The 22894-nt window shown below is 33.8% G+C and overlaps 3 protein-coding genes and 3 long non-coding RNA genes across 15 annotated transcripts in view; 3 read left to right on the forward strand and 3 right to left on the reverse strand.

Moving 5' to 3' along the window:
* LOC121736160 overlaps positions 1-22894 on the forward strand; it is a 326212-nt gene that overhangs the window by 115902 nt on the left and 187416 nt on the right. The gene's annotated exons all lie outside the window — the stretch shown is intronic.
* Positions 1-22894, reverse strand: part of LOC121736135 (tight junction protein ZO-3) — a 115996-nt gene that overhangs the window by 40965 nt on the left and 52137 nt on the right. The window contains exon 1 of one of the 10 annotated variants that reach the window (XM_042127201.1): positions 18976-19262. The exons of the other annotated variants lie outside the window; for them this stretch is intronic. Within the exon in view, the coding sequence (XP_041983135.1) occupies positions 18976-19044 (69 nt within the window). The 5' untranslated portion in view covers positions 19045-19262. Of the gene's footprint in view, positions 1-18975; positions 19263-22894 lie in introns of those variants that run through there. 10 annotated transcript variants of the gene reach the window in all.
* On the reverse strand, positions 1070-2980 carry LOC121736150. Its single transcript, XM_042127233.1, has one exon. It carries the CDS (start codon positions 2656-2658, stop codon positions 1864-1866), a length of 795 nt encoding a protein of 264 aa, XP_041983167.1. The 5' UTR covers positions 2659-2980; the 3' UTR covers positions 1070-1863.
* Positions 4443-7001, forward strand: LOC121736158. The gene is made up of 3 exons (XR_006036980.1): positions 4443-4692; positions 5498-5595; positions 6636-7001. It is a non-coding gene; the product is annotated as an uncharacterized LOC121736158 (long non-coding RNA).
* Positions 8989-10665, reverse strand: LOC121736149 (PIN2/TERF1-interacting telomerase inhibitor 1). The gene is made up of 2 exons (XM_042127232.1): positions 10260-10665; positions 8989-9987 (listed from the first exon to the last, which is right to left on the reverse strand). The coding sequence occupies exons 1-2, from the start codon at positions 10537-10539 to the stop codon at positions 9215-9217; spliced, it is 1053 nt and encodes a 350-aa protein (XP_041983166.1). The 5' UTR covers positions 10540-10665; the 3' UTR covers positions 8989-9214.
* LOC121736159 lies at positions 20302-20929 on the forward strand. The gene is made up of 2 exons (XR_006036981.1): positions 20302-20444; positions 20884-20929. It is a non-coding gene; the product is annotated as an uncharacterized LOC121736159 (long non-coding RNA).

Genomic DNA, 22894 nt, shown 5'->3' on the forward strand with positions numbered 1-22894 from the left:
ACTAATGAGGAGGCTGCCTAAGCGCCTTAGCAATTTTAATTGTTTAAAAAATATACCTTATACATTTGATCAATAGATATCACTTGTTTACAAGTTTGTATTCTCTTATCTCTACCACCAAATGTAGGTAATATAATAAGCCGCGTTTTCACTAGGGGACATTTGTCTCCTCTCATGTCGCCCGACGTCGCAGCGACATTTACGGGTTGCGGGACTTGTCGCTGGCGACATAATATTGTTCACTGACTAGTGTGAACTGTGTACAAGTCATATGTCGAGGGACAAAGTTGTAGGACAAACTACGTGTTGCAGGGACAAACTTCGTAATTATCGGACGACTTGTCCCCTAGTGAAAACGCGGCTTAAGTATAGTACTTCTATCTTAGTAATGGAATACTTATAGTTTTCAACAAAAAAAAAACAAATGAATGAAATACTTATATTTATTATAATAATAAATATCATTTTAAATATCAAAAATGAAATGTGAGAACATTTTACAGAATATTATACTCCAATAAGGCACATTTAAAAATTATAATAATAACAATTATTTTAAATCAGTAATACAAAGATGAATCCTTGACACGATCAACTTATAATAATTATTATAAATATTATAGTTATTGCTACAGCTTTCTCCCAACACACATTGTTAAAAAAATATTTTTAACCCGTCTATCGTGGGTATCACAGACACAATAGATTTTCAATTGTTATGCTGGCAGTCGGCTGCCGCTTGCAAAGCAATAGGGGTCAAATGTAATTATAACAATAATATAATTCATCCATAAAAAATTTCCAGTTTCTTTAATTTCTTTCTTATATTCTCAAATTTTAGCATACCATTTGAAAGCTTATTTGAAACTTTATTTAAAAGATTTTACAATGCACACCTTGCATCTTTGTAAATTGAATTGAGGCTGATAACATTTTGTATTATTATAAATAATATAACATGCAATTCCATGTACAAATCAAATGCAAGATATGCAACATAATATTCTAAAATTTTTAAACAATAACTGTTTTGATCAAAACCATTTTGCTATTTGCATGTAATAGAAAAGCAAGCAAAATGGATTTACTCAATGTTCTATTTGTACAGTTAACTTCTTTTCACATCTTCTGGTTCCAGGACACAGTGGCAAAAGGTATGAAAATATATGGGCTGGTACAAATGAAAGTCCTTATACATGACCACAATGTACTTTACAACCATTACTGGAAGGTGTGAAAAGACTCTCACAATAAATGCCAATGAGATTTTAACATGTATGTATTGATGTTAATTATTGTATACAAATAGTCAAACAAAATATTTGCATATTGTTAATTTTACGTTAGATACTATTATCTTAGTACAGGGCTGCCATCCGTCTGGTTTTGTCCCAGTTTGGAGGGTGTCCGGGGACCATCCGGCCGGGTTTTTGAAAAGGGTCCGGGTGAAATCTGAACACTTTTGTTGAGAGAAATCCACACGGTTTCTTCTCTGATCAAAATCAAGTATGATTTCAAGGACTTGAGTTTATCAGATTTTCACAAATTTTTGTTGGAAAAGAAAGCAAAAATTGGCAAAACAATTTTAAATTCCTTTTAAGATGTGTCTAGGGAAATAAACCACATTTCAGCCAAATGTCCAGGGTTTTTTGTGCTTGACCGGCGATGGCAATTTAGGTGATGGCAGCCATATCCTAGTACAATATCCTAATTATATCATTCAATTTTTATGTAACAGATAAATCGAAAATATTTGTAGACTCAGCTAGTATGTGGCAGTATAGCTACATTGTATGACTTCATCAAATCAGAGCTACAAATATTTTGACCTAGTTATAAGTAAATTCATTCCATTAAAAATAGCTATGAAATTTTATCCTCTGGATAACCAGGTAAGGAAGACAAATTTGAACCTTCAAATTCAAAAATATCACTAGAATTAGACTTCAATTTTTCTATTATGCTCGGTTTTTCATATCGTAAAATATTAATATGATCTTCTCGGATATATTTCATCTTCTGCATGATTTGATGTTTTAAATAATTACTAATTTGTTTCTCCCGCAACATTTCATTCAGTTCTGATATAGTGTCGGGTAATTCATAGCTGGTTTCATCCTCCATAGTAACATTCAAGGGTCCAGGGGAACGATGCATGCTCTTTGTTGGATTTAGAACATTTTCAGGGCAAATATGATGTTCTGCATCAATATTTTGATACAATTGCTTGCCGTCATCATCATAAACAATTTTTCTTTTGGAGCCACAGTGACATTCAGTGGAACTAAGTCTATGTTTACTTATTCTAGAACAACTTTGCTCATCAGTTTGCAACAAATGTCCATACTTCGTTTCAATTTTCTTTATCACTGCCTTACACTTGCTGTAAACACTTCTTAGTTCATTCAGATCATTTACACTAATTTCACAAGCACTGTTCTCACTACCTGATGACGAACGTGATTTTTTACTTTTTTTTTTCTTCACTTTTACCTCCTTTGTACTATTATCTTTCTCTTCTGCACTAGTTTCTGTAGTTGTTTCATCAGTTTTGATACTTTGGATTTCACGCACGTGGTTTTTAACAACAATGTACTTCTTTCTCTCCGAAGGTGTTGTCGGTTCACTGTCCATATCTAAATCTTCTTTAATACCCATAATACAAACGCATAAATATTTATAAAGTCTCAAAAATGGGAATTTTCAAAACCACTTTTAGGTTATCTAACTATAACAAAAAGCGTACATGTCCTGTTTCAAAATAACACATTATAATGTGACGAATATATTCAAAAACAATTTTACACACGAATGGCTAAATTGAAATAATTAGTGAGATATTTAAATCAAAAATTGTTTTATAAACGACATCGCCGATGGAGCAGAAACAAAAACAACATGGCTGACGAGTGACGCCAAACGTCAACGTGACGTGAAACTTGAAACGTCATGCCAGTTTTTTTTATGTGGTAATACAGGTTAACGCTTTGGTAAGTGGTTATTTTTTTTTTTTTTATAATTTATTGGGAGCTGGAAACGAGTCCTTTGCTCCAAAAAAAATACAATAATAATACAAAATACAACAGATTAAAATTAAAAAAAAAGGAATGTCTTTCTTCTATATTGGTTCTCACCACAGGCTCTCACCAATGTTCACACTAAGCACTATTTACAAAAAAAAAAAAAACAAAACACTACGGTAGGTACCTATTTACAATTATTTTTAAACTTTTTCCATCGTTGAGCATATATAACGGTATAAACATTTGAAGAAATTGTAATTAGACAGTAAATCTTCTGGGCGGCGGGGTACACTTATATCTTCATCTTTACAAATTTTATCTATTTCAGAGCAGAGTAAAATTCTGTCCAGACCTAGTGCTTTGCAATCAAAGATTATATGTTTGAGGTCAGCATCATTTTCTAAGCATTTGGGGCATTTTGCATCATCTAAAATTCTTAATTTATGGAGGTGGGAGGGGACCAAGCAATGTCCAAATCTCATCCTTGTTATTACTGATGTGAATTTTCTTGATTCAAACTGTACAGTGTAATACCATGGGATTGAAAAATCTTTCTTTGTGTCACTGTACCATTTACCCTTATTAACCTTTACTATATTCCAGATTCTTTTCCATAGCTCAAACATTTCATCTTTGACAGTCAAAAAGAGGTCTGTAAATGGCACTTTTATGATGTCCTTATGATCCTCATCTGGTGGTCCTCTAGAGGCTGTATCCGCCCTCTCATTTCCAGCAATTCCTCTGTGGGAGGGAACCCATAGAAATTCAATATTAATGTTATTACTGACTAATTCATGTAGAATGTTTTTGATCTTAAAAATTAAATAATTACTTTTGAAACTTAAATTACTATTATCTAGAGCTACTAACACACTTTTACTATCTGATATTATAAGAAAATTATTTACATATGACAAAGTTATTATATATTGTAATGCCATATAAACAGCATAACATTCGGCTGTGTAGATAGAACACATATTACTGATTATAAAACATTTGGTAACATCCAGAAATTCATCATAATAAGCCGATTTAACCTCATCTATAATTTTCGACCCATCTGTATAGATTTTGTAAAAGTCTGTTTTCTTTTCTATAAAACTGAGAAAGTCGGTCTTACCATAGATGTCTCCAGTTGTTACCAAATATTTTTTCTCTAAAGAACCTTCAAAGTTGTCATAAATTGGCCATAGATCACTAGAATAAATGTCATTTGTCATATTTAAAACCAACTGTAACAAAGTCGGCATCTGTGGCAAAATCCTTGTAGAAATAATTTGTGATGTTATTACAGAAGAATCTAATAAACTAGTTATTTCCTCAGATACTTTAAGTTTTCTTACAGGAAGTGAGGACTTAATTGCAATCATCTTAACAAAGTATTTCTTAGCTAACATGAGTCAAGTCAAGTCAAGAATAAAGGAGGAATATAAGTTTCAACTTCCATTGAGTTTATAGGGGTGGATTTCATCGCACCAGTTATAATGCGCAGTGCTTGATTTTGAATGATATCTAACTTTTTTAGAAGACTAGCGCTAGCATTAATATATGCTAAGCAACTATAGTCAAAGTGGCTCCTAACTAAACTTTTATACAACATTGAGAGAATTTTTGGATCAGCACCCCAAAAAACTCCTGCTAAACATCTCAATATATTGAGTCGCTTGTAAGCTTTATTACATATATAATCTATATGTACATTAAATTTAAGTTTGTTATCTAAAACTATACCTAGAAATTTATGTTCATTTACTAGCGAGATGATTTCATTATTACATTTAACTTGAACATTACATTGACTTTTACCAAAAGTCATAACTGAGCTTTTTGAAGAATTAATATTTAGTTTTAGTTTGTTATTATAATAATTTAACAGTTGCTTAAGAGCTAAATTAATATTACAATTGGCCGAGCGTAGTAGACGATTAATACAATAGATAACTATGTCATCAGCATATTGTAGAACATTAATACCTAATACTTTTACATATTTACAAATTTGTGATGTATATAAATTATACAGGATTGGAGACAATATCGCTCCTTGCATTAAGCCTTTATGTGCAAATTTTGGACCATGTAGTATATCATTAAATTTCACATAGACAAGACGGTGATTTAAGAATCTATATATCCAATTTAAAAACCTACCAGGAATCCCCAATTCACTTAAAACCTTAATAAGTACAGACAAATTAACATTATCATATGCACCTTGCACATCTAAAAATACACAAATTGCATTTGAATGAGCCATTATAGAATTCTTAATATCATTTATAAATGAAACAAAGCCATCAACTGTACTTTTTCCTTTACGGAAACCTAACTGAAAATCTGGTAATATTGAATTAGTTTCTGTAAAATAGTCTAACCTAACTTATCATATTTTCAAAAACTTTTCCAATGCATGAAGTGAGTGATATTGGACGGTAAGAATTATGATCATGGATTGGCTTATCTTTTTTCAGAATGGGCAAAACACACTGAGTTTTCCACTCGTCGGGAATAACTTGTTTGGACCATAGGTGATTGTAGATATTAAGAAGAACTGCTTGTGCATTTTTGTGTAAGTTTTAATCATTAAATATGGAAAATTATCCAGTCCAGGAGTAGAATCTCTTCTTGACATTAAGGAACTATAAAATTCATCCCAGCTAAAATCTTTCATAAAGAAGTTGAAATATTCACTATCATTATTACTTTTAAATATATCTTCTAATGAACTTTCATATTCTTCATCATTTGTAAATTTGTCTAAAAATTCTGGTACAAAACTATCACATTTACTATGTATGCTAGAACCTACACGCTTATATTTTTTGATAAAATTCCAAATATTCGTGACTGGGGTGTATCTATTAAATGTAGAGCATAAATTTTGCCAACTTTTTCTCTTTTCCTCTTTTATAATCCTTTTTTTGAGTGCATCTAATCTCTTATAATTTATATAATTTTCCATACTTAAATTACTTCTATATTTTTCCAAAGCTTCTCTACAATCCTTTACAGCCCTATCACAAATATCATTCCACCACGGAGCAGGTACCTTTTTTTTAAATTTTTTAGATGAATTAGTTATTATAATTTTTGGAACACATTCATCTCTTAAAGTGTTTAGTAGATCACAGAAATGATTATAACTTTCTAAAGGATTTTGTAAATTATATTCAAAATCTTGAAATAGATCTTTTGACATATTAAAGAACTTATCCCAGTTAGCTTTTTTGAATAAATACTTATTTACATTTTTATTTATGTCATATTGCATAGGAGAAGTATTAAGTTTTGTAAAAGTTGGAAAGTGATAACTTCCCAATGGATCGTCACCGACATGCCATTCACAATAGGGAGCCAACTCTGGACTCACTAGTGTAACATCAATTGCAGAAGTGATATTGTTTGGTCTGCCTACTGTAGTAGCACAACCTGTATTTAAAATACATAAATTATATTCATCTATAACTTCATACAAGTCTCGTCCTCTTGTATTATTTATTGTACAACCAAAAGCTATGTGATGGGCGTTACAATCACCCGATATGATAATAGGTTTAGGAAGATTATTAATTATTCTTTTTAATTTTGTTTTATTAATTTTGTTTCTAGGTGGACTGTAAATGCAAAGGATTGTAATGGAACCTATACCTGTTTCTATGGTTATGGCAATAGTCTGTATATCTTGATAATTTGGAGTCGGATGCTGCACATACTTTATAGAATTCCTAATAATTATTGCCACTCCTCCGTGTTCATTTGTAGCATTTTTATAAATGAAATTATACCCAGGGAAATGAACCCGAGGACTTGAAGTTTTAAGCCATGTTTCATTTAATAAAGCTATATCTATTTCTTTATCTATTAAGAGTGATTGAAGTAAAGGTTTTTTATTATTTAAACTCTGGATGTTATGCTGTACAATATTAATACTATCCATTACTTATTAAAGTTTTTAATGAATGTTTCTTTAATATGTGTTGTAGTCTTAATCTCATTAGAATTTCCTATACTTACAATAGTGCTTATTATGGCTTCTAAAATTTTTTGATTATTAATAATGTCCTGGGCTGATATCTTTTCTGGAACAATTTTAACATTTTGAGGATTAGCTTTTGTAAGAGGTGGGAAAGATGTTAAATTATTTGTTATGTCTGCATAAGTAGAATTATTAACTCTCAAAGATATGTTTTTCTTAATTTTAGAAGCCTTAATTGGGCACTCCTTAGAAATAGCTAGGTGATTACCTCCACAGTTTTTACATTTTAAAACTTCTGATGTGCATTCTTTATAAGAATGATTCTCTGCACATTTAGAACATGCTTGTTCATTAAAACAATATTTTGCAGAGTGATTGAAAAGTAAGCATTTAAAACATTGTAAAACTGGAGGTATATAATTATGAACCTTATATCTCCATCCATCTAAGAAAATGCATTGTGGTAATACAGTGCCAGAAAAAGTAACAGTAATAGTATTTAACGGAACAAATGTATTATTTTCTTTTTTCATAAATCTACGTATACCAATTATGTCAATATCGCTACTTATTTTTTCAAACAAATCCCTATTACTAATTTCCTTAGGAATGTACCTAACTACCCCAACCCTTTCCACAGAGGCTGCTGGGATATATGCTCTTAGATTGTTTTCTTGAATAAATGATGCATTGAGGAAATCATTAGCTAATGCCGCTTGTTTGAAAGTTATTTTTATTTTGCGGGCGCTTATTCTAGCTCTTTCATAAACTCCTTTTGCGTTTTTGAAAATTTTCGAAAGGCTAAGGGGGTTCATGTTTCCTATTTTTGTATCCTTATTACAATGTTCGACAAATACAATAAAATCTCCGTTGTAATTATTGTCAGGATATTTTCTTGAATATGAAGGTTTAAGAAAGGGTTTGTACTTATCGTCTGAGTTTTCAATTATTTTCCTTTTCTTCGATGACGAAGATTTATAGTTAGGATCATCTCCGTCGCTCTCGTCCTGCATATTATCTACTTTTAACTTACTTTTAATGTATAAAACTATAAATATAATTTTTTGCAAATTGTTATTCAAAAAAGGCGCCTTCCTCTTCCCGCCAAAAAGAGCAAGTCCTCGGTAAGTGGTTAAGGTTGGTAATGTTACCAGTGTGAAATTAAGTTAATCTAGGTGGACAGCGGCGGACTAAATACTTGAAATTTAGCAACATTAATTATCTTTTGTTTAGCTTTAGTGCATCAGGTAACTGGCATCAAAACATATTATAATCCAAATAAAATTAAGTAGACATTAGACATTTTTTAGAAATTTTGTTTGCAAATGCTTGCACTTGTGCATGATAATGTTTTTTTAACATAATTTTAAAATCAATGATAAGTCATGAAATAATTCCATCGAAATTCCATCATAGGTCTTTGCTTTTTAAAGGCAGACAGTTGACTAACATTTGTTTACAGTCAGGGCAATTTAATAGGCCACATTATAGCAATATGACATTAGGAATATTGCTATACTGTGGCTATGTCAAGCTGTGTAGCAGAGTGTGACCATTCCTAGTCATAATATTATTATTGAGGGTTTTTAGGGTTCCATACCCAAAAGGTAAAAATGGGACCCTATTACTGAGACTTCCATGTCTGTCTGTCTGTCTCCAGGCTGTAACTCAAGAGCCACTGTAGCTAGACTTCTGGAAATTTCACAGATTGTGTTTTCTTTTGCTGCTATAACAAATACTAGAAACGCAATAAAATTAATATTTAAGGGGGGCTCCCACACAACAAACATGTTTTTTTTAGGTTTTTTCGCTCGTAATCAATAATGTAAACAGCTAAGCACTTGAAATTTTCACATAATCTTTAATTATATTTGTTCTTTAGTAATTATTAATTAAATTTTAATTAAGTAATTATCTAGGGGGGGCGGGCTCCCATACAAGAAACACAATTTTTTGCCTACTTTCACTCTATACGTTACGGAACCCTTCATGCGCAAGTCCGACTCGCACTTGGCCGATTTTATTGATATTTCAATTGCCACCAGGTACCGCTATATAGCCTTAGGGTCTATCTATCGTGTCAAACTGCTGTTATGTGTCACGATTATATGCCTATTTGACACGATAGACCCTAAGGCTACATGGTGACACCGGGTGGCAAATGGAATATTAAAAACCCTCATCCCTATTAGGTATATTTAAAACTTTTTGTTTATAAATCATTTTTTTTATTTTTCTTTTTCTTTTTTTTATGTGTGACTTCTGTAGGCTCATCAGCATGCTCTAGCACAGGTTCTTCAGGTGCTTTTTCTTTCTTCTTTTTCTTTTTAACGATTTGCTCTTCTTCCTGTTCAACAAACTCTTCTTGACTTCTTTTCTTAGATTTTTTCTTTTTCTTCTTATTTGAATCATTCCCCTCTGGTAACTCTTGATCACTAGGTGCTTCTGTGATAGCCTTTTGTTTTGACTTCTTTTTCTTTTTGCTGTTTTGTGATTCTTCTAAGTGGCCGTTTGATGAAGCATCATTTTGATTTACAGAAACATTAATTTGAGGATAAAAGGAGAAAACAGCATGTTTATTTGAGCTTTGAGATTCTTTTTCGTCAGAATCTTGTGGGCTTGAATTTGAATTGGAAAATCCTTGGAAGCAGTGATCCATTATTTCTTCGTCATCTTTATTATTCTTAGATAACTTACTTCCTGAATTACTTATGTTGGCCATTTTATTTTTAAAATAATCATACATACTACCTTTCTCGGTAAACACCTTTTCTTCCTTATTTTCCTCGTTAGCTGGTTCCACATTTTCATTGGGTTTTAAAGTTTTCTTTCCGAAGATATTTGCTAAGTCTTTCTCACTGTATCTGGCTAAATCTTTGCCTCTAGTAAACTTGTGGTAGTGTATTCTGGCTTTACTCTTCTTTGATTTACTTTCTAAAGATTTTCCACTGTGAATAACTTCCTGTGACAGGTTCTGATCACTGCCTAAAAAAAATTTCAATGTCAATATCATTGGAAAACTGAATAAAAATACTTAACAGTTATTTATGAAATAGTTTATTAAGCAAAAACTGTGCATTTCACCAGGATCCTGTGCCAGGACTCGAAGTAACTTAAACCAATATCAGTCACAACTCACAACTGATTGGATCAGTATCTTAAATGTGAAGGAATAACAGACAGACACGTCTGCATTAATATGTATATTATGAAAGGATTAATTAATGTGAGTCAGTAATAGAAAAAAAAAAACTTACTATTAGATAGGTTTGCTAAGAGTGCGTTAAAATCATCTTCATGTTTCGTCCATTGGTCATTTCTGTCCACATAACCCAAACCCTTCTCGTCATTTTTATACCTCGCTATAACATGTTCAACAATTCCATTTTCGTTCGCCCCCAAGCCTTTACCTTCGCTCCAACCCATCTTCTCCAGCATTCGCTGTCCAAATTTATTTTTATCATTGCTCCACTCGTTATTCTTCGCTCGTAGGTTAATAACTTTTTGTTTGCGGCGTGGAGCCGCAAGCATGGACATTTTGATTTATTTAAATAAACACAATAAACACAACTAATTACAAAAACTAAAAATTTTGAACACGAAATCGATAAATTTTATAAACTTTTAAAAACACGTGCAAGTTTCGTTTGACAAAACAATATGACAAGCGCTGTCTAGTGTCTAAAATTAAAATGGCCGACCTCGAAACGTGACGGCTCACGGCTGACGCCTGACGCAGTCATTTAGAGCGTCATCTAGTATTGGGACTTGGAACCTTTTAGTGCGCGAGCATTGCGCGAGTCTACAACTTCGCGCAGCGCGCTCCACTCGCCAATCGCAGGTTCGCGGTTTTTTTAAAAGACTTGAAAGTCGCGCAGCAGCGCGCATTAAACTTTTTGTTATTTTCCAATATCAAATTAATAATTAATATTGAAACTTAAAACTACTTCTTTGATTCCTTTCGTTGTTTAGAAAAATTTGATGTTAATATGGTACGAATTAATCTAGCACGATTTTTTTTACCTTCAGAACAGTCAAAAATTAAAATCCTAAGTTACTGAAATATCGATTTACAGTCGTGTTAAAAAGGTTTACATGAGCTATCCTTAAATATAGATCGATTAAATCTATAAAACTCTTAAACACGATTTTATTGTGCGTGACGGATGGATCTTGTCAGTTTTTTAAATGCCCGTCATGGGAAGCTACCTTCTGTTGTTACTGATGGAAAACAATAACAAAAAATACACGAACCCGAGCAAACAGAACAACATACACCCAAATAACAATTAAGTACTAATTTGACAGACAGGGGTGGGATTTGACCATTTGACAGACCGCCGGGCAGCAAATGACAGACTAGAGGTTATTATAAAATATTGAACTATTGCTATTTGTTGCGCACGCGCATCCTGTAGGTACGTCGCGTTGTATCTAGTCTCAATTTTTTTTATTGAACAAATACACTAACAATTAACAAAGCAACATATTGTGACAACATTCAAAGCTTAAGACTAGTACATTTTGTTTTACTTATACTAACACAATATGTAGTTAATTATAGGTGTATGCAACTGTTATAGAGGTACTTACTCCTTACTACTGCGACCCTCGTTTACAGACTGTTTTAAAGCGTGGTCAAAATCTAAACCATTGTTATAATACCTATATTATATTGCATTATTTGCAACGATATCAATATATTGCAAACATGTCGCAGTACTTTCAATATCTCCAAAGCATAATTTTTCAATTGACTGCTGCTACGCATCCTCCATATTTTTATACTCGATTTACAAACGCGCCGCGATCTCGCGACTCGTCTCGCGGCGCGGCTCGCGGCTGGCATGGCTCGCGTCGGGAGCGGTTTCCAAAGGAGCTCGAGGGGGACGCGAGCTTTGTGTTTACACTCGAGCTTCGACGCGAGCTGCGAGACGCGCCGCGTGCCGAGCCACGAGACGCGAGTATAAATCTCGTATTAAAGTGCCATGACACTGTCATCTTTGTAGGTCTAATAGCCCATTTACATTCGCGTACGAGTCGCGAGCCGAGGGACGAGGCGAGGGGCGAGGTGCGAGTGTGAATAGACGCTCGTGGCTCGCCTCGTCCCTCGTCTCGTCCCTCGTGGCGCTCGCGTCCGGAGCGGTTTTTGGGGCACGAGTCAAAGGACCTCGCGTCGCACGCGAGTGGGTGTTTACATTCGCCCTCCCGCTTTATTCTGGCTTCTACATCGTGCCGCGCAGGTTGTGTTTAGTTTTAAATACGCAAAAACAAAAATGCATCGTATTATAATAATAATAATAATATCTATGGACGCTTCACACCACGTCAGTCTGGCCCCGTGCTAAGTACCTGAAGGACTTGTGTTACGGGTACCAGACAACGGAAATATATTTAATACTTTTATACTATACATATTTTAAAGATTTTTATTATATGATACACATATAATACACAACCATGACCCAGGAACTTTGAAAACTTTTTGTTCCGTCGGCGGGATTTGAACCCGCGACTCCCGGCTTGAGCTACCGACAGCCCACCCACTGAGCCACAGAGGTCGTCAAATAATAATGGATTGGTCGCAAGACGAAACATTTTAGTTTATAGAACTATTTCAAAAATAACGAATAATTTGGGACCCAAAACATAAATGCCACAAGAACAGCCAAAAAGTTAGCTTCCTTTTATTTAAATTAGTGACGTAGCAGTATAAGCCCGGTACGCACAAACTTGTTGCTGCTAAAACTTCGACGTCCTCCATTGTTGCTAGCTCAAAGACGACTGAACTCGGCACGCGAGTGTAAACAGGCAACTTATTAACCATCAATCAACACGAGCCTCGCACGAGGGACGAGGCGAGCCACGAGGCGAGAGACGAAGCGCGAGTGTAAAGGCCGTATAAGAAACAAGATTTCCTAGATTGGACTCATAATCATTGCAAATAGTTCTCCCATAATCGTCCATGAGAAGGAAATGCTAAGTGCCTAAGTACTAGTTTGTTTACTAAATACTAAATAGTTATAGGTAGGTAAAGTTCGTTCAAAATAATTTTACCTCGGATTTTTCTTATGAGAGAGAATGATCCTTAAGTCGTCAGCCTAAAGTATCTGCAGATGAAATAAAGCTGAACGGTGTTAGTGTAGGTTCAGAAGCGGATGTAGATAACGTTATGAGAGATAACCAGTAACTTAGTAAACAAATTGCGAGCTTAGAAAATGTCTACGTATCCGCAATTAAAAATAGTGCCATTATGACTTCCTTTGCAGGACATCGCTTAATACTAAGTTAAATATCAAAGATCCACACCACGATGCTAATGATTATAAAAACCAGCTTAAATGCCAAATCCCAAAGGCTTAGAGTCTTGTATTAATCTTTATAAGTGATAATATTTTAGGTAATTTGGTCCAAATAGCAAATTCAATCCCATTCAAATATTTACTATTAGCATCTATTAGCTTCAATTAATTATCCCACGAAATCAAAAGGAGATCTTTAAATAACAAAAAAAAAATAGAAAAAAAGGAGTAGAAATGTTATCGTATTTAGATAAAAAGTTACAAAGTTGGCATAAATTAAAATTCGCGATACAAAACTGGTCTGATAGAGAGTAAGAGTGTTAGTTGATTATGCATAACATGCAGATTTTCATATAACTTTCCACCGAGAGTCATTCAACCGTATTCATAATATTATGTTCGGTTTATATAACTTTTAGGCCATTACATAACTATAACATAGCCATAAGCCAACGTTTAAAGTTTTGACCCCGTAAATCCCTAACAATTTAATTTCTACTCTACCATCTCTCAGTTCAGTAAGTTGTCTTGTCTTGTAAAAATGTGACTGGGGCCCATTCCAACAATAACTTACGTCTTCATTATTTTAAGTGGGCAAAGACATCTGGTTATGATCAAAAAATCAGTAAGGAATAATAGGTCATCTATATTGTCCCCAGAATAAAAGTTATGTAGCTAGTCTTGTGGTCTTGTATTGTAGTGACCGCAGGAGTCTTTTTTCTATAAAAAAAACTTAATTGATCATGGTTATAAATTGTTACCTTTTTGTCCTCACTTGATTTGCATTACATAATATTTATTATTGTTCTAATATTGTGCAGCATAACATTTAGTAGCTGGTACTTTGATGAGCAACAAGGTTTAGGTTCAGTTCAGATTAAATCTCTTTCAGATGTAACTTTAATTTCAATGCATAATATTTTAAATGCCTCAATTTTAATCCCAATAACGATAATATTATGTTATAGGTAAGTTATGACGATGGTCTCATTATGGACCTAAAGATATTATTTAGATCAACGTGTCTCACAAATGAAATCATTAATTATTGTAAGTAAGTATTTAAAAAATGAAACACCACCAACCTTAATATTATGTCTACAACAATTAAGGTTTTCCATTGCCGTTTACGGTTGTTGGCTGCTGCCAGTGCGGACCGGTCGAGGAGAAAACTGAGACGAGAAAACGTCTAAATGAATTAATATCTTATTCATCATCTACAATTCTTCTATCAGCTTTTTTGTGTGTAAAAAGTAGTATGGTCAATATCGTCACTGCATGTACTATCAGAGGCAGATGGGGACCTACTGTATATTTTGGTCGCGTTTTGTCAAACCCAGCCGACTGAGACAGAGTTTAATTCACATATTCCACCAAATAACGTAGGCTCGTCACCTGTCTATGAATCAACTGGTTGATAGTACCTACCCTAGTCGTATTCTGATTAATTTCTTTGCGAGTCCCAAGAAAGTTTTAGCATGTCCTTCAGGGGGCTCCCTGAGATCATATCAAAGGGTTCTCGTGGTTGGATACCGCTGTCGATCCTGGCGACACAGGAGATACTGCAGTGGTGAACCAAAGGCTGTATAAAAAAATACAGGCAGAACTTTGAATGGTAATCATCAACTTTGCCTAAGATCCTAATAAATACCTAATTTGCGCAGGTAAAACTACATCGTGTAGGTAGAGACGACTGATGATAAAATAAATTAAATCTTTTCCTTTCAGAGAGGTTGGTTCATTCACATTTGGTAACATACCCGGGTACCTGGCAATTGCAACAATGTATCATGCAAATTAAAGAATGATTGATGTTATGCAGCGATCTTTTTTATTTTAAACGCGTTGGACAAAAAATGACATCCTTATTATAACAATATTTAATTTGTTTGCTTTTCGTTGACCGTCTGACGTTAACAATTATTAATTACCTACTAAAAAGTAAATAATGAAAAATAAGTAATTAATGAAGAAGAATTAATTAATGAAGAAGAAGTAATTAATGAAGAAGAAGTAAACCATGCTGAACAACAGAAAAGCCAAAACATCTGCTGTATTCAAAACTAGATGTCTCAGGACAGGTTAGATCGACGTTACTTTCATCATTAAACGAAAGCCAAACGGGTTTGTAGTTTATAAACTTCACGCCATATTTTTAAATAAACTTACAGATTATACAGAGAAAACTGAACTAGCAAGTCTAGATCTAAGACTAGTCTAAACAGGTGTAACAAATAGAATATAAAATGTTATAACAGAGAAATTCAAAGATTATTATGTAAAAAATATAACTGTCATACACGCATAATGCGAATGCGCAGGATCAATACATACTTCCATACTAGTATTATAAATGCGAAAGTGTGTCTGTCTGTCTGCCCGTCTATGTCTGTCTGTCTGTCTGCCTCTCTTTACCTTTTCACACCTAAACTGCTGAACCTATTTTGCTGAAATTTGGTATGGGGATACTACGAGTCTCGGGAAAGGACATATGATACTTTTTATTCCGGAAAAATGTACGGTTCCCGCGCGATAAACGATTTTTTTTCGCAACGGAGTTGCGGGCGTCGAAGTAAAGAAAAACTAGATGAAAATCGATCCACCCGTTTGGATGCTACGATGTCACGGATAGACAAACACACAAACGGGAGACAGACAGACACGTCACACTTATAACATCCCTCTTTTTTCGTCAGAAGCTAGAAATAGAAAACAGTAGCTCCAATGCAGGTTTTGCTAATCCTATTCCTAATAATAAAATACTGTTTCCTACAGCAGTAGAGGCTATTCCTATAAAAAACAAAGCAAAACAACAAAAATAATATGACATGCGATCTACGAGGCGTTCCAGATTCACGCATAGATCTTTATTAATCTTGATACTTGTGCAAGTGTGCGATGCTATTTTCGAATTAGGAAGTGCATGCACTAGCGACCTATATACGGTCTAAGTACTAATCACCAGGAAATATTCATTATGTAACTCTAAAACTTCAAATTTTCGGCGAAAAGTAAAAGTTATATCGTAAGTTTACTGTATTAAATATTATGTTACTTAAAGCTTTATGAATAAGAGATAAATCACGTGGAATGTAGCAAACGCAAAAAATACTTTAGGAAGTTAATCAAAGGTAAAAAATAGTAAATTAATAACTGACAACTATAATAATTTGAAATCAGAATTGACTCCCTTGATCTTTACGCTTAATCAAAAAGTCACAAATAAAAACAAAACTAATATCCTTTTAGGTCAAGCCACAAAATTTGCCAGTATTACCTGTTTCTTGATGGTTCTCTTGTTGAATACATAAAGTATATTGTGGTCAAAATATGAGTTGTCATAAAATTTGCCATATCGATGACTCACATCTTATAAAGGGTCAAAATAATTTGGCCAACCCAAAAAGATCATTCCATTTAAGTTTTAACGAAATTGATGAAACAAAAACACCAGGCCATGGTTAAAGAAGGTAACGGTGTATCTTGGAGGCAGAACGCCTTGGGCAAGGAAAATAAAAAAAATGCAAGCCAACCGCTTTTGCGTCGACAGCTGCGAATTGGCGCGAAACAGGTTTGTGGGAGAAGTGACGTCACCTGACATGTGCCTGAGATTTGAACGTTTCTCGTGCAAAAAATTAAACCTCTTTCATCGATTTTACGGCCCCGCTTATTGTTACAGCGACTGTATTAAACAAACAGGTGTTATTAGATGTAATTGTTTCTGAATCTGGTGCAATTTCAAGACAAAAAGTTGGAAGGTTGTAATTGGTACGTAGAAATGGCGGGTGTTTTTATGAAAATATCATATGTATATTATCTGTATTATATATTTTAGGACTCAGTTTTAAATACAAGTTAATCAAGTTCAACATTTCAGAGGTCAACAGGACGAAAAATGAAAAGAAAGCGTAATTTAAATAGACTTGTATTTAAAAAAGGTTGCACAAGATTATGCGAAAAATGTAAATCGCCTTCATAGGCTATTGAACCTTATAGGCATAATATAAGCAACATCTAAATTAAGTCATTACTACCTCTATAGAACAATAGACATGATATCAATAGTCGGAGGGATTAGGCAATGAGGCTGTTAGTCTGGTTTGAACTACTAAACGAGTTCAGCCATATCTTTTGTCATAGACCTTGGTGATACAAATTATATAGTTCCAATACATGCAACGCTTAATGAGAGTAGGAAGAAGATCATAACATTGGAATTTTAGTACTTTTTTTTTGGGCGATGAGGAAAAAGAACAGTTGATTTTTCATAAGTATTATTATGTTCTTGACCTTCGTTTGCAGAAATGATGGATTAACTTTTTTTTCGTTTTAGGTAAAGTAAAGGCGTAGGTGGTACTGATATGTTTACATTGTTATTTATATCAATCCTTATTCCTGCTAATCCTTCGAGCATAGGAACTACCAGTGAGTTTAAAGGGATACAATATGTCCATGGATTGATCATGAACAAGTCTTGGATGTGTAGTTAGTTTTCCGACTATCAAAATGATTTTATTATTTTATTAATATTTCGTATAACAACGATTAATACAATTTTCGAGTTTCTTAGGTCGGTTCTTTTTTACCGGCTGTTCCCGAACCGGTGGTGGTAGGCCTTCATTGTACCTTCGTTCAAATGAGTATTGTACCATCAGAAACTAATACATAGGCAAATGGCGGACCTCAGTTATTTGGTCGTGTTATATTAAGCCAATGCTAGACGTTGCTAGTACTATTATCTATTCTGTGCCTAGGTTAGGTTAGGTACCTACATAGCCCGTCCACATTACGCAGATCCATGATATGCCCATATTAAATCAATTTCTCTGACAGCACCATATCAAATAAGATTTTTTTATATTTTAATTACTATTCCTGTAATGGTTCCTATAAACTAAACTTTAATACCAATAAATAATTAAAACTGTTGCTTTAACGCATTGCTAGTTTCCATTTCTGTAAGTGGATCCACAGAAGAATACTTAAACGACCAACTTTCCATTTGCTTCATCTTTGTGTTATTTTGTTTCAACTTAGTCTTTAAACATACGTGTTTAAGCTTGTTTTTGATATATAATGGCAGGTATTTAATTATGTCCACATAAGGATAGACAAACTGGTTGGAAAAGCTACATAAACATTCGATTTCAAAAATAGTCCTTTAACGTAAGTAAACAGTAGTATTAAATTAATTGATATTTCTAGCTAAATGAGTTCTTTGCTATGAAGAAAATTCAAGTTAGAGATAGACAATATTGAAAGTTAATAAAATTTGGAGGTGTTTAGATAAGTTTGATGACGATACTCATAGAAAAGTAAAAAAAATATGCGAGATACACTTATAAATTCAAAATTATTATGGTAATATTATACAATAATATGAATCTCCTATTTCAAAACAAGATTTTGTAATATAAGAAGTTCATAGATCATGTTAACGATAAAAACTTAACAGCTTTTTATGTGTCAATTAAAGTTCAAAATAAACTGCCTCGTGTATGGTAACAAAATGTATTGGAAATATTCCAAGAATGTCTACAAGGTCCGGAAAGTATAGATAAAGTAACAAAGAGAGTCAACGATAGTGCCGATGTAAAAGACAGAATCAACATAATTGGGGAGTCATTGCACTTATAGAGAAGTATGCAAAAGAAACTCGTTCTCCACTTACCTGAGAGTCAGTCCGGATATGATTCAAATTATTCACCATTGACCCGTTGTCTGCTGCCAATGGATCCATTTCTCTAAAATCATTCTACACTCGCACAGTCACCGATAACATGTCACAAGCACTACGCACAACAACTCGAAAGCCTGACTAGATTCGTTGAATAATTTACCTACATACTAAATTATGAGAGGGAGTACAAAAGTTTGTGAGGCTGCAAGTCCGATCGAGGTAAGGACGCCGGGCGAAAAGTTAGCCGCGCGTGATTTCTTGGGACTTTCAAAACCAAATGGTCATATACGCTATCAATCTTTGCATACCAGAGTTGTGCGGTGAGACGGACTATCTCCGGGGGTCCGAGACGTCGTGGGAGCGACAAGGACGACCGACTCGCAGGTACGCCGTCCTCGAGCGTACAATCTACAGGTTTGGCTCCCACTACACGAGCTCGGAGGCTCGCAGCTTGAAAGTTGTAGACTATAGTTGAAAAAACAAAATAGCGCTGCGCAGTCGTCGCTAGACAACTTTTTATCCTCGGAGCAGCTTTAAATGTCAACCGAATGTGACTCATGCTAGCTAGACTCGAGAATTCTAAATTTAATGAAGGAGATATTGTATTAAATGATTAATATACTTAATATTAAATAGTTCATCTATATGACGATAAAAGGAACTATCGATTCGATCGATGAATTGGACCGGTTCAATGCATCTCATGAAGGCCGTCAAGAGAGTACTGCAGGGCCTCGAGGGACCAATTTAAACAATTTTAGACCTTATGATCGAGTAATAGGGTCGTAATGACTCATCTGTGGAGCACGTAGAAATATTTTTGTAACACAAAGGATGGTCAGGGTTCTTACCTGACTCGAGCTTTTTTTTTATAAAATAGAATCGTAATACCGAGTAATATTCAAGTTGCTGCAAGTAGTAACAAGCTTAAAAGAAGTATTTTAACTTGATTACAGCAATATTGCTAATGTAAGAATAGCATTTAATATAAATCTACCAGAATTTGATGGCAAAAAGTGAGAAAATAAATTGACTCTAGCAATACCGGGGTAATTGGAATAAACATTTTGATCCTTTTTTTTTCTTATGATTCTGTGTGTTAAACACATTGACTGGATTTAAACCCCACAGATTTTAGAAGTAAGTTAAACCAGGTTAAACCAAATATTTTATCCAATGATCAAGGATATTTTTGAAAATCCGCTGTCCAAAATTGCCATCAGATTCTGGTAGACCTATAAAAATGTTTATAAATACCTAGTTTACGACGTGGCCTGGCCACTAATAAAGTAAACATAAAAGAAAGTTTCAATGACACCATGTTAAATTCCGTACAAAATGAAAACTGATAAAAACACAAAAAATGCAATGAACAAATACGAACTTTTGGCAATAATTACGATTTCGGCAGCTGTATCATGTGCCGCAGATGTCCTTGAGAAAACGGGAAAAGAAAAATGGTAAATACTAACTAATATAGTATCTTGAAAACCTGAAATGAGTAGAGAAGCCTACTATCCTACTATCTTCAACTTTTACCACTTTAAATAGTGTAGAGTATTTCTATTTTGTTTAATGTTTCATGCATTCCCTTATGAATTATGATCCTTATATTTAAACGTGTTTCTTACTTTGATCATTTCTTTATGTAAAATATTACAATATTAGTAAATCATAAAACACAAGGTTTTTCATCTCTTACAATGTATGATTTACTAATATTGTAGTTTTGGTCTCGCCGACATCTTCTAGTTTTCATACCTATATGAAAACCTAGTCTGTTATTTTCATTGTAAATTATTATTATTTACGATCTTTATTTTTTTTAACTCGTGCAGTATCAATTACTCGTTGTCTTACTTTACTGGCCCACGTTCCTAAAGACTATTTCTTTTTCAGACAAAATAATCAGTACGGTACCAAAATTATGAGTCTGTAAAGAACAGAAAAAAATTAAATACTTAATAAAAATTTAAAATGGCGATTGGGAATTTACCACCTCACCTACTGCATTGGACATCCAGAAAATATTTCAATAAACTGATAAGAAATCGTTTAGAAGCGAGGAAGAATTTACATAATATGAACACTGAGAGAAGAATACTACAGACTGTGTTTTTAATGTTCAGTTGGGCTATACCAATCATGTATTCATTTGGAATTTTCGATGGAAACATAGTAGGGGAAGAAACGAAAAAAGGTGGTAAAAATTATTCTAGTGCAAATGGCGGGAAAAATAAAAAATGTGATGAACCATGTAATTTGGAAGAAATCTGTGAGAAAGTTAAATGTTATAAGCCACCAGAGCCCTGTCGCGAAAAATAATTTGTACGAAATATGAAAAATAAAATCGTAATTTACATAGTTTTATTATTTATTGAAGTAATCATACAAAGCATTGGCAGTATAATTGATACATTTTCAGGATAATATTTTATTTCACTCTCACGCGAATTTCTATACTTGTGCGAATGCAATGGGCATTGTCCAAAAAAAATCACATGTACTTTTTATATTTTTTTTCGTTAAAATAGGGTATTTTAAGAATATAAATTAAATAATTTTGAAATTCATTGGCTAGTTTTTTCTCAATAAATTTTTAAAGTTTCGCTCTGACGTCATCATCGGCGGCTAATTGACCTCTGTAATGTTTTAAATTTCCTTTCAATCTTATTTATAATGGCTGGTTCGTCAAATGCAAGTTCTCATTATGTGAAAGCTGATACGAGAAGCTTACCAAAAGTTCGAAACGTAATGTTGGTCGAATTTATTGCTAATTTAACGCCATTGAAGGTCAAACTAAGGTTAAACATATTTGTTCAAAAATATAAGTAACTAATGGGTATTTTTTTTCTTTTATATACAGAAAAACGATCATTGACCTTATTCCTCGAAATGTTTTTGTAATGAGCAAAATTAAAAAAAAATGGACAATCCCCATTGCTGATCATCATTTACTTACTTAAAATGAAGCCATTTCGCGAATTAAACAATGAAGAAAATAATAACGCCACTATAGCACCATAGTTTAATCTAAGGGCATATAGCCTAAGAAAATTAAGCCGAAAATGGGCGATCAGCGGAAATAATTCGTGTAGTTTTGAAAATCGCTACAGTTATTCCTTGAGATATCCAGATAAACATATCGAAAATCCCCAAGGGTGGGGGGTGAGCTAAAGGTGTAGAGGGGGGTCAAAGGACCCTTTTTTTAGATTTTAGCTCATAAGTCTAAAACCTGCACAAATAGCGTAACGGTTACTTCTAGGAAAACATTCTACATAAAATTTCCTTTAAATTTGATCCTATAATTTTTTTTGTATGGTCGATACTTTAGAAGTTACAGAGTGTTCAACTTTATACAGTGTGTAACAAAAACTAGTGATAATACTTTAGGGTGTGTACATGTTCCTTGTAGAGTGTATAGGTATAAAAAATGAGACGGTTTTATAAATAAAATAAAATTGGTATGTTTTCAAAATGTATTCAAAACTAGAAAATAATAATTAGACAGTCTTAATTAAATCAATAATTTTCTTTTACTACATCATCATCATCTTCACCTTCTATATCTACCAAATCTACAGGTACGCCATTTGTACACGAACCCAAGCAGCCGTTGCATACTAGACTGCACGTGATACCAGCTTTCCGGCATCCACAATTACCAGTGCAATCACTTTTGCAGCGACAAAATATTGACTTCAGCACGGTGTCAGGAGCTGGAGGATCATGAGTGGTAACAGGCTCGAGGTTTCCATCAGCTCCTCGCTTCCATCCCCACATTTCAGGAGGCAGTGCGTTACCTAACCACTCTTGTACTTGGTGGAACACTCGGAATGAGTGAAATTTTGCTTTTGTAGGTGGGAGAGAGGAAAGATCTGGTTTGGATTTGGTGCTGGAATTGACAAAA

Source organism: Aricia agestis, chromosome 18, assembly GCF_905147365.1.
Source record: "Aricia agestis chromosome 18, ilAriAges1.1, whole genome shotgun sequence".
Taxonomy (NCBI): Eukaryota; Metazoa; Arthropoda; class Insecta; order Lepidoptera; family Lycaenidae; genus Aricia; species Aricia agestis.

What these genes read in the sequence shown, in the direction of transcription:
- LOC121736150 (XM_042127233.1), bottom strand. Translation starts at nt 2,658, where the DNA reads ATGGGTATTAAAGAAGATTTAGATATGGACAGTGAACCGACAACACCT.
- LOC121736149 (XM_042127232.1), bottom strand. Translation starts at nt 10,539, where the DNA reads ATGTCCATGCTTGCGGCTCCACGCCGCAAACAAAAAGTTATTAACCTA. An exon ending in CTTAGCAAACCTATCTAATA is followed by an intron (nt 9,988 to 10,259) that starts GTAAGTTTTTTT and finishes AATTTTTTTTAG; the next exon opens with GCAGTGATCAGAACCTGTCA.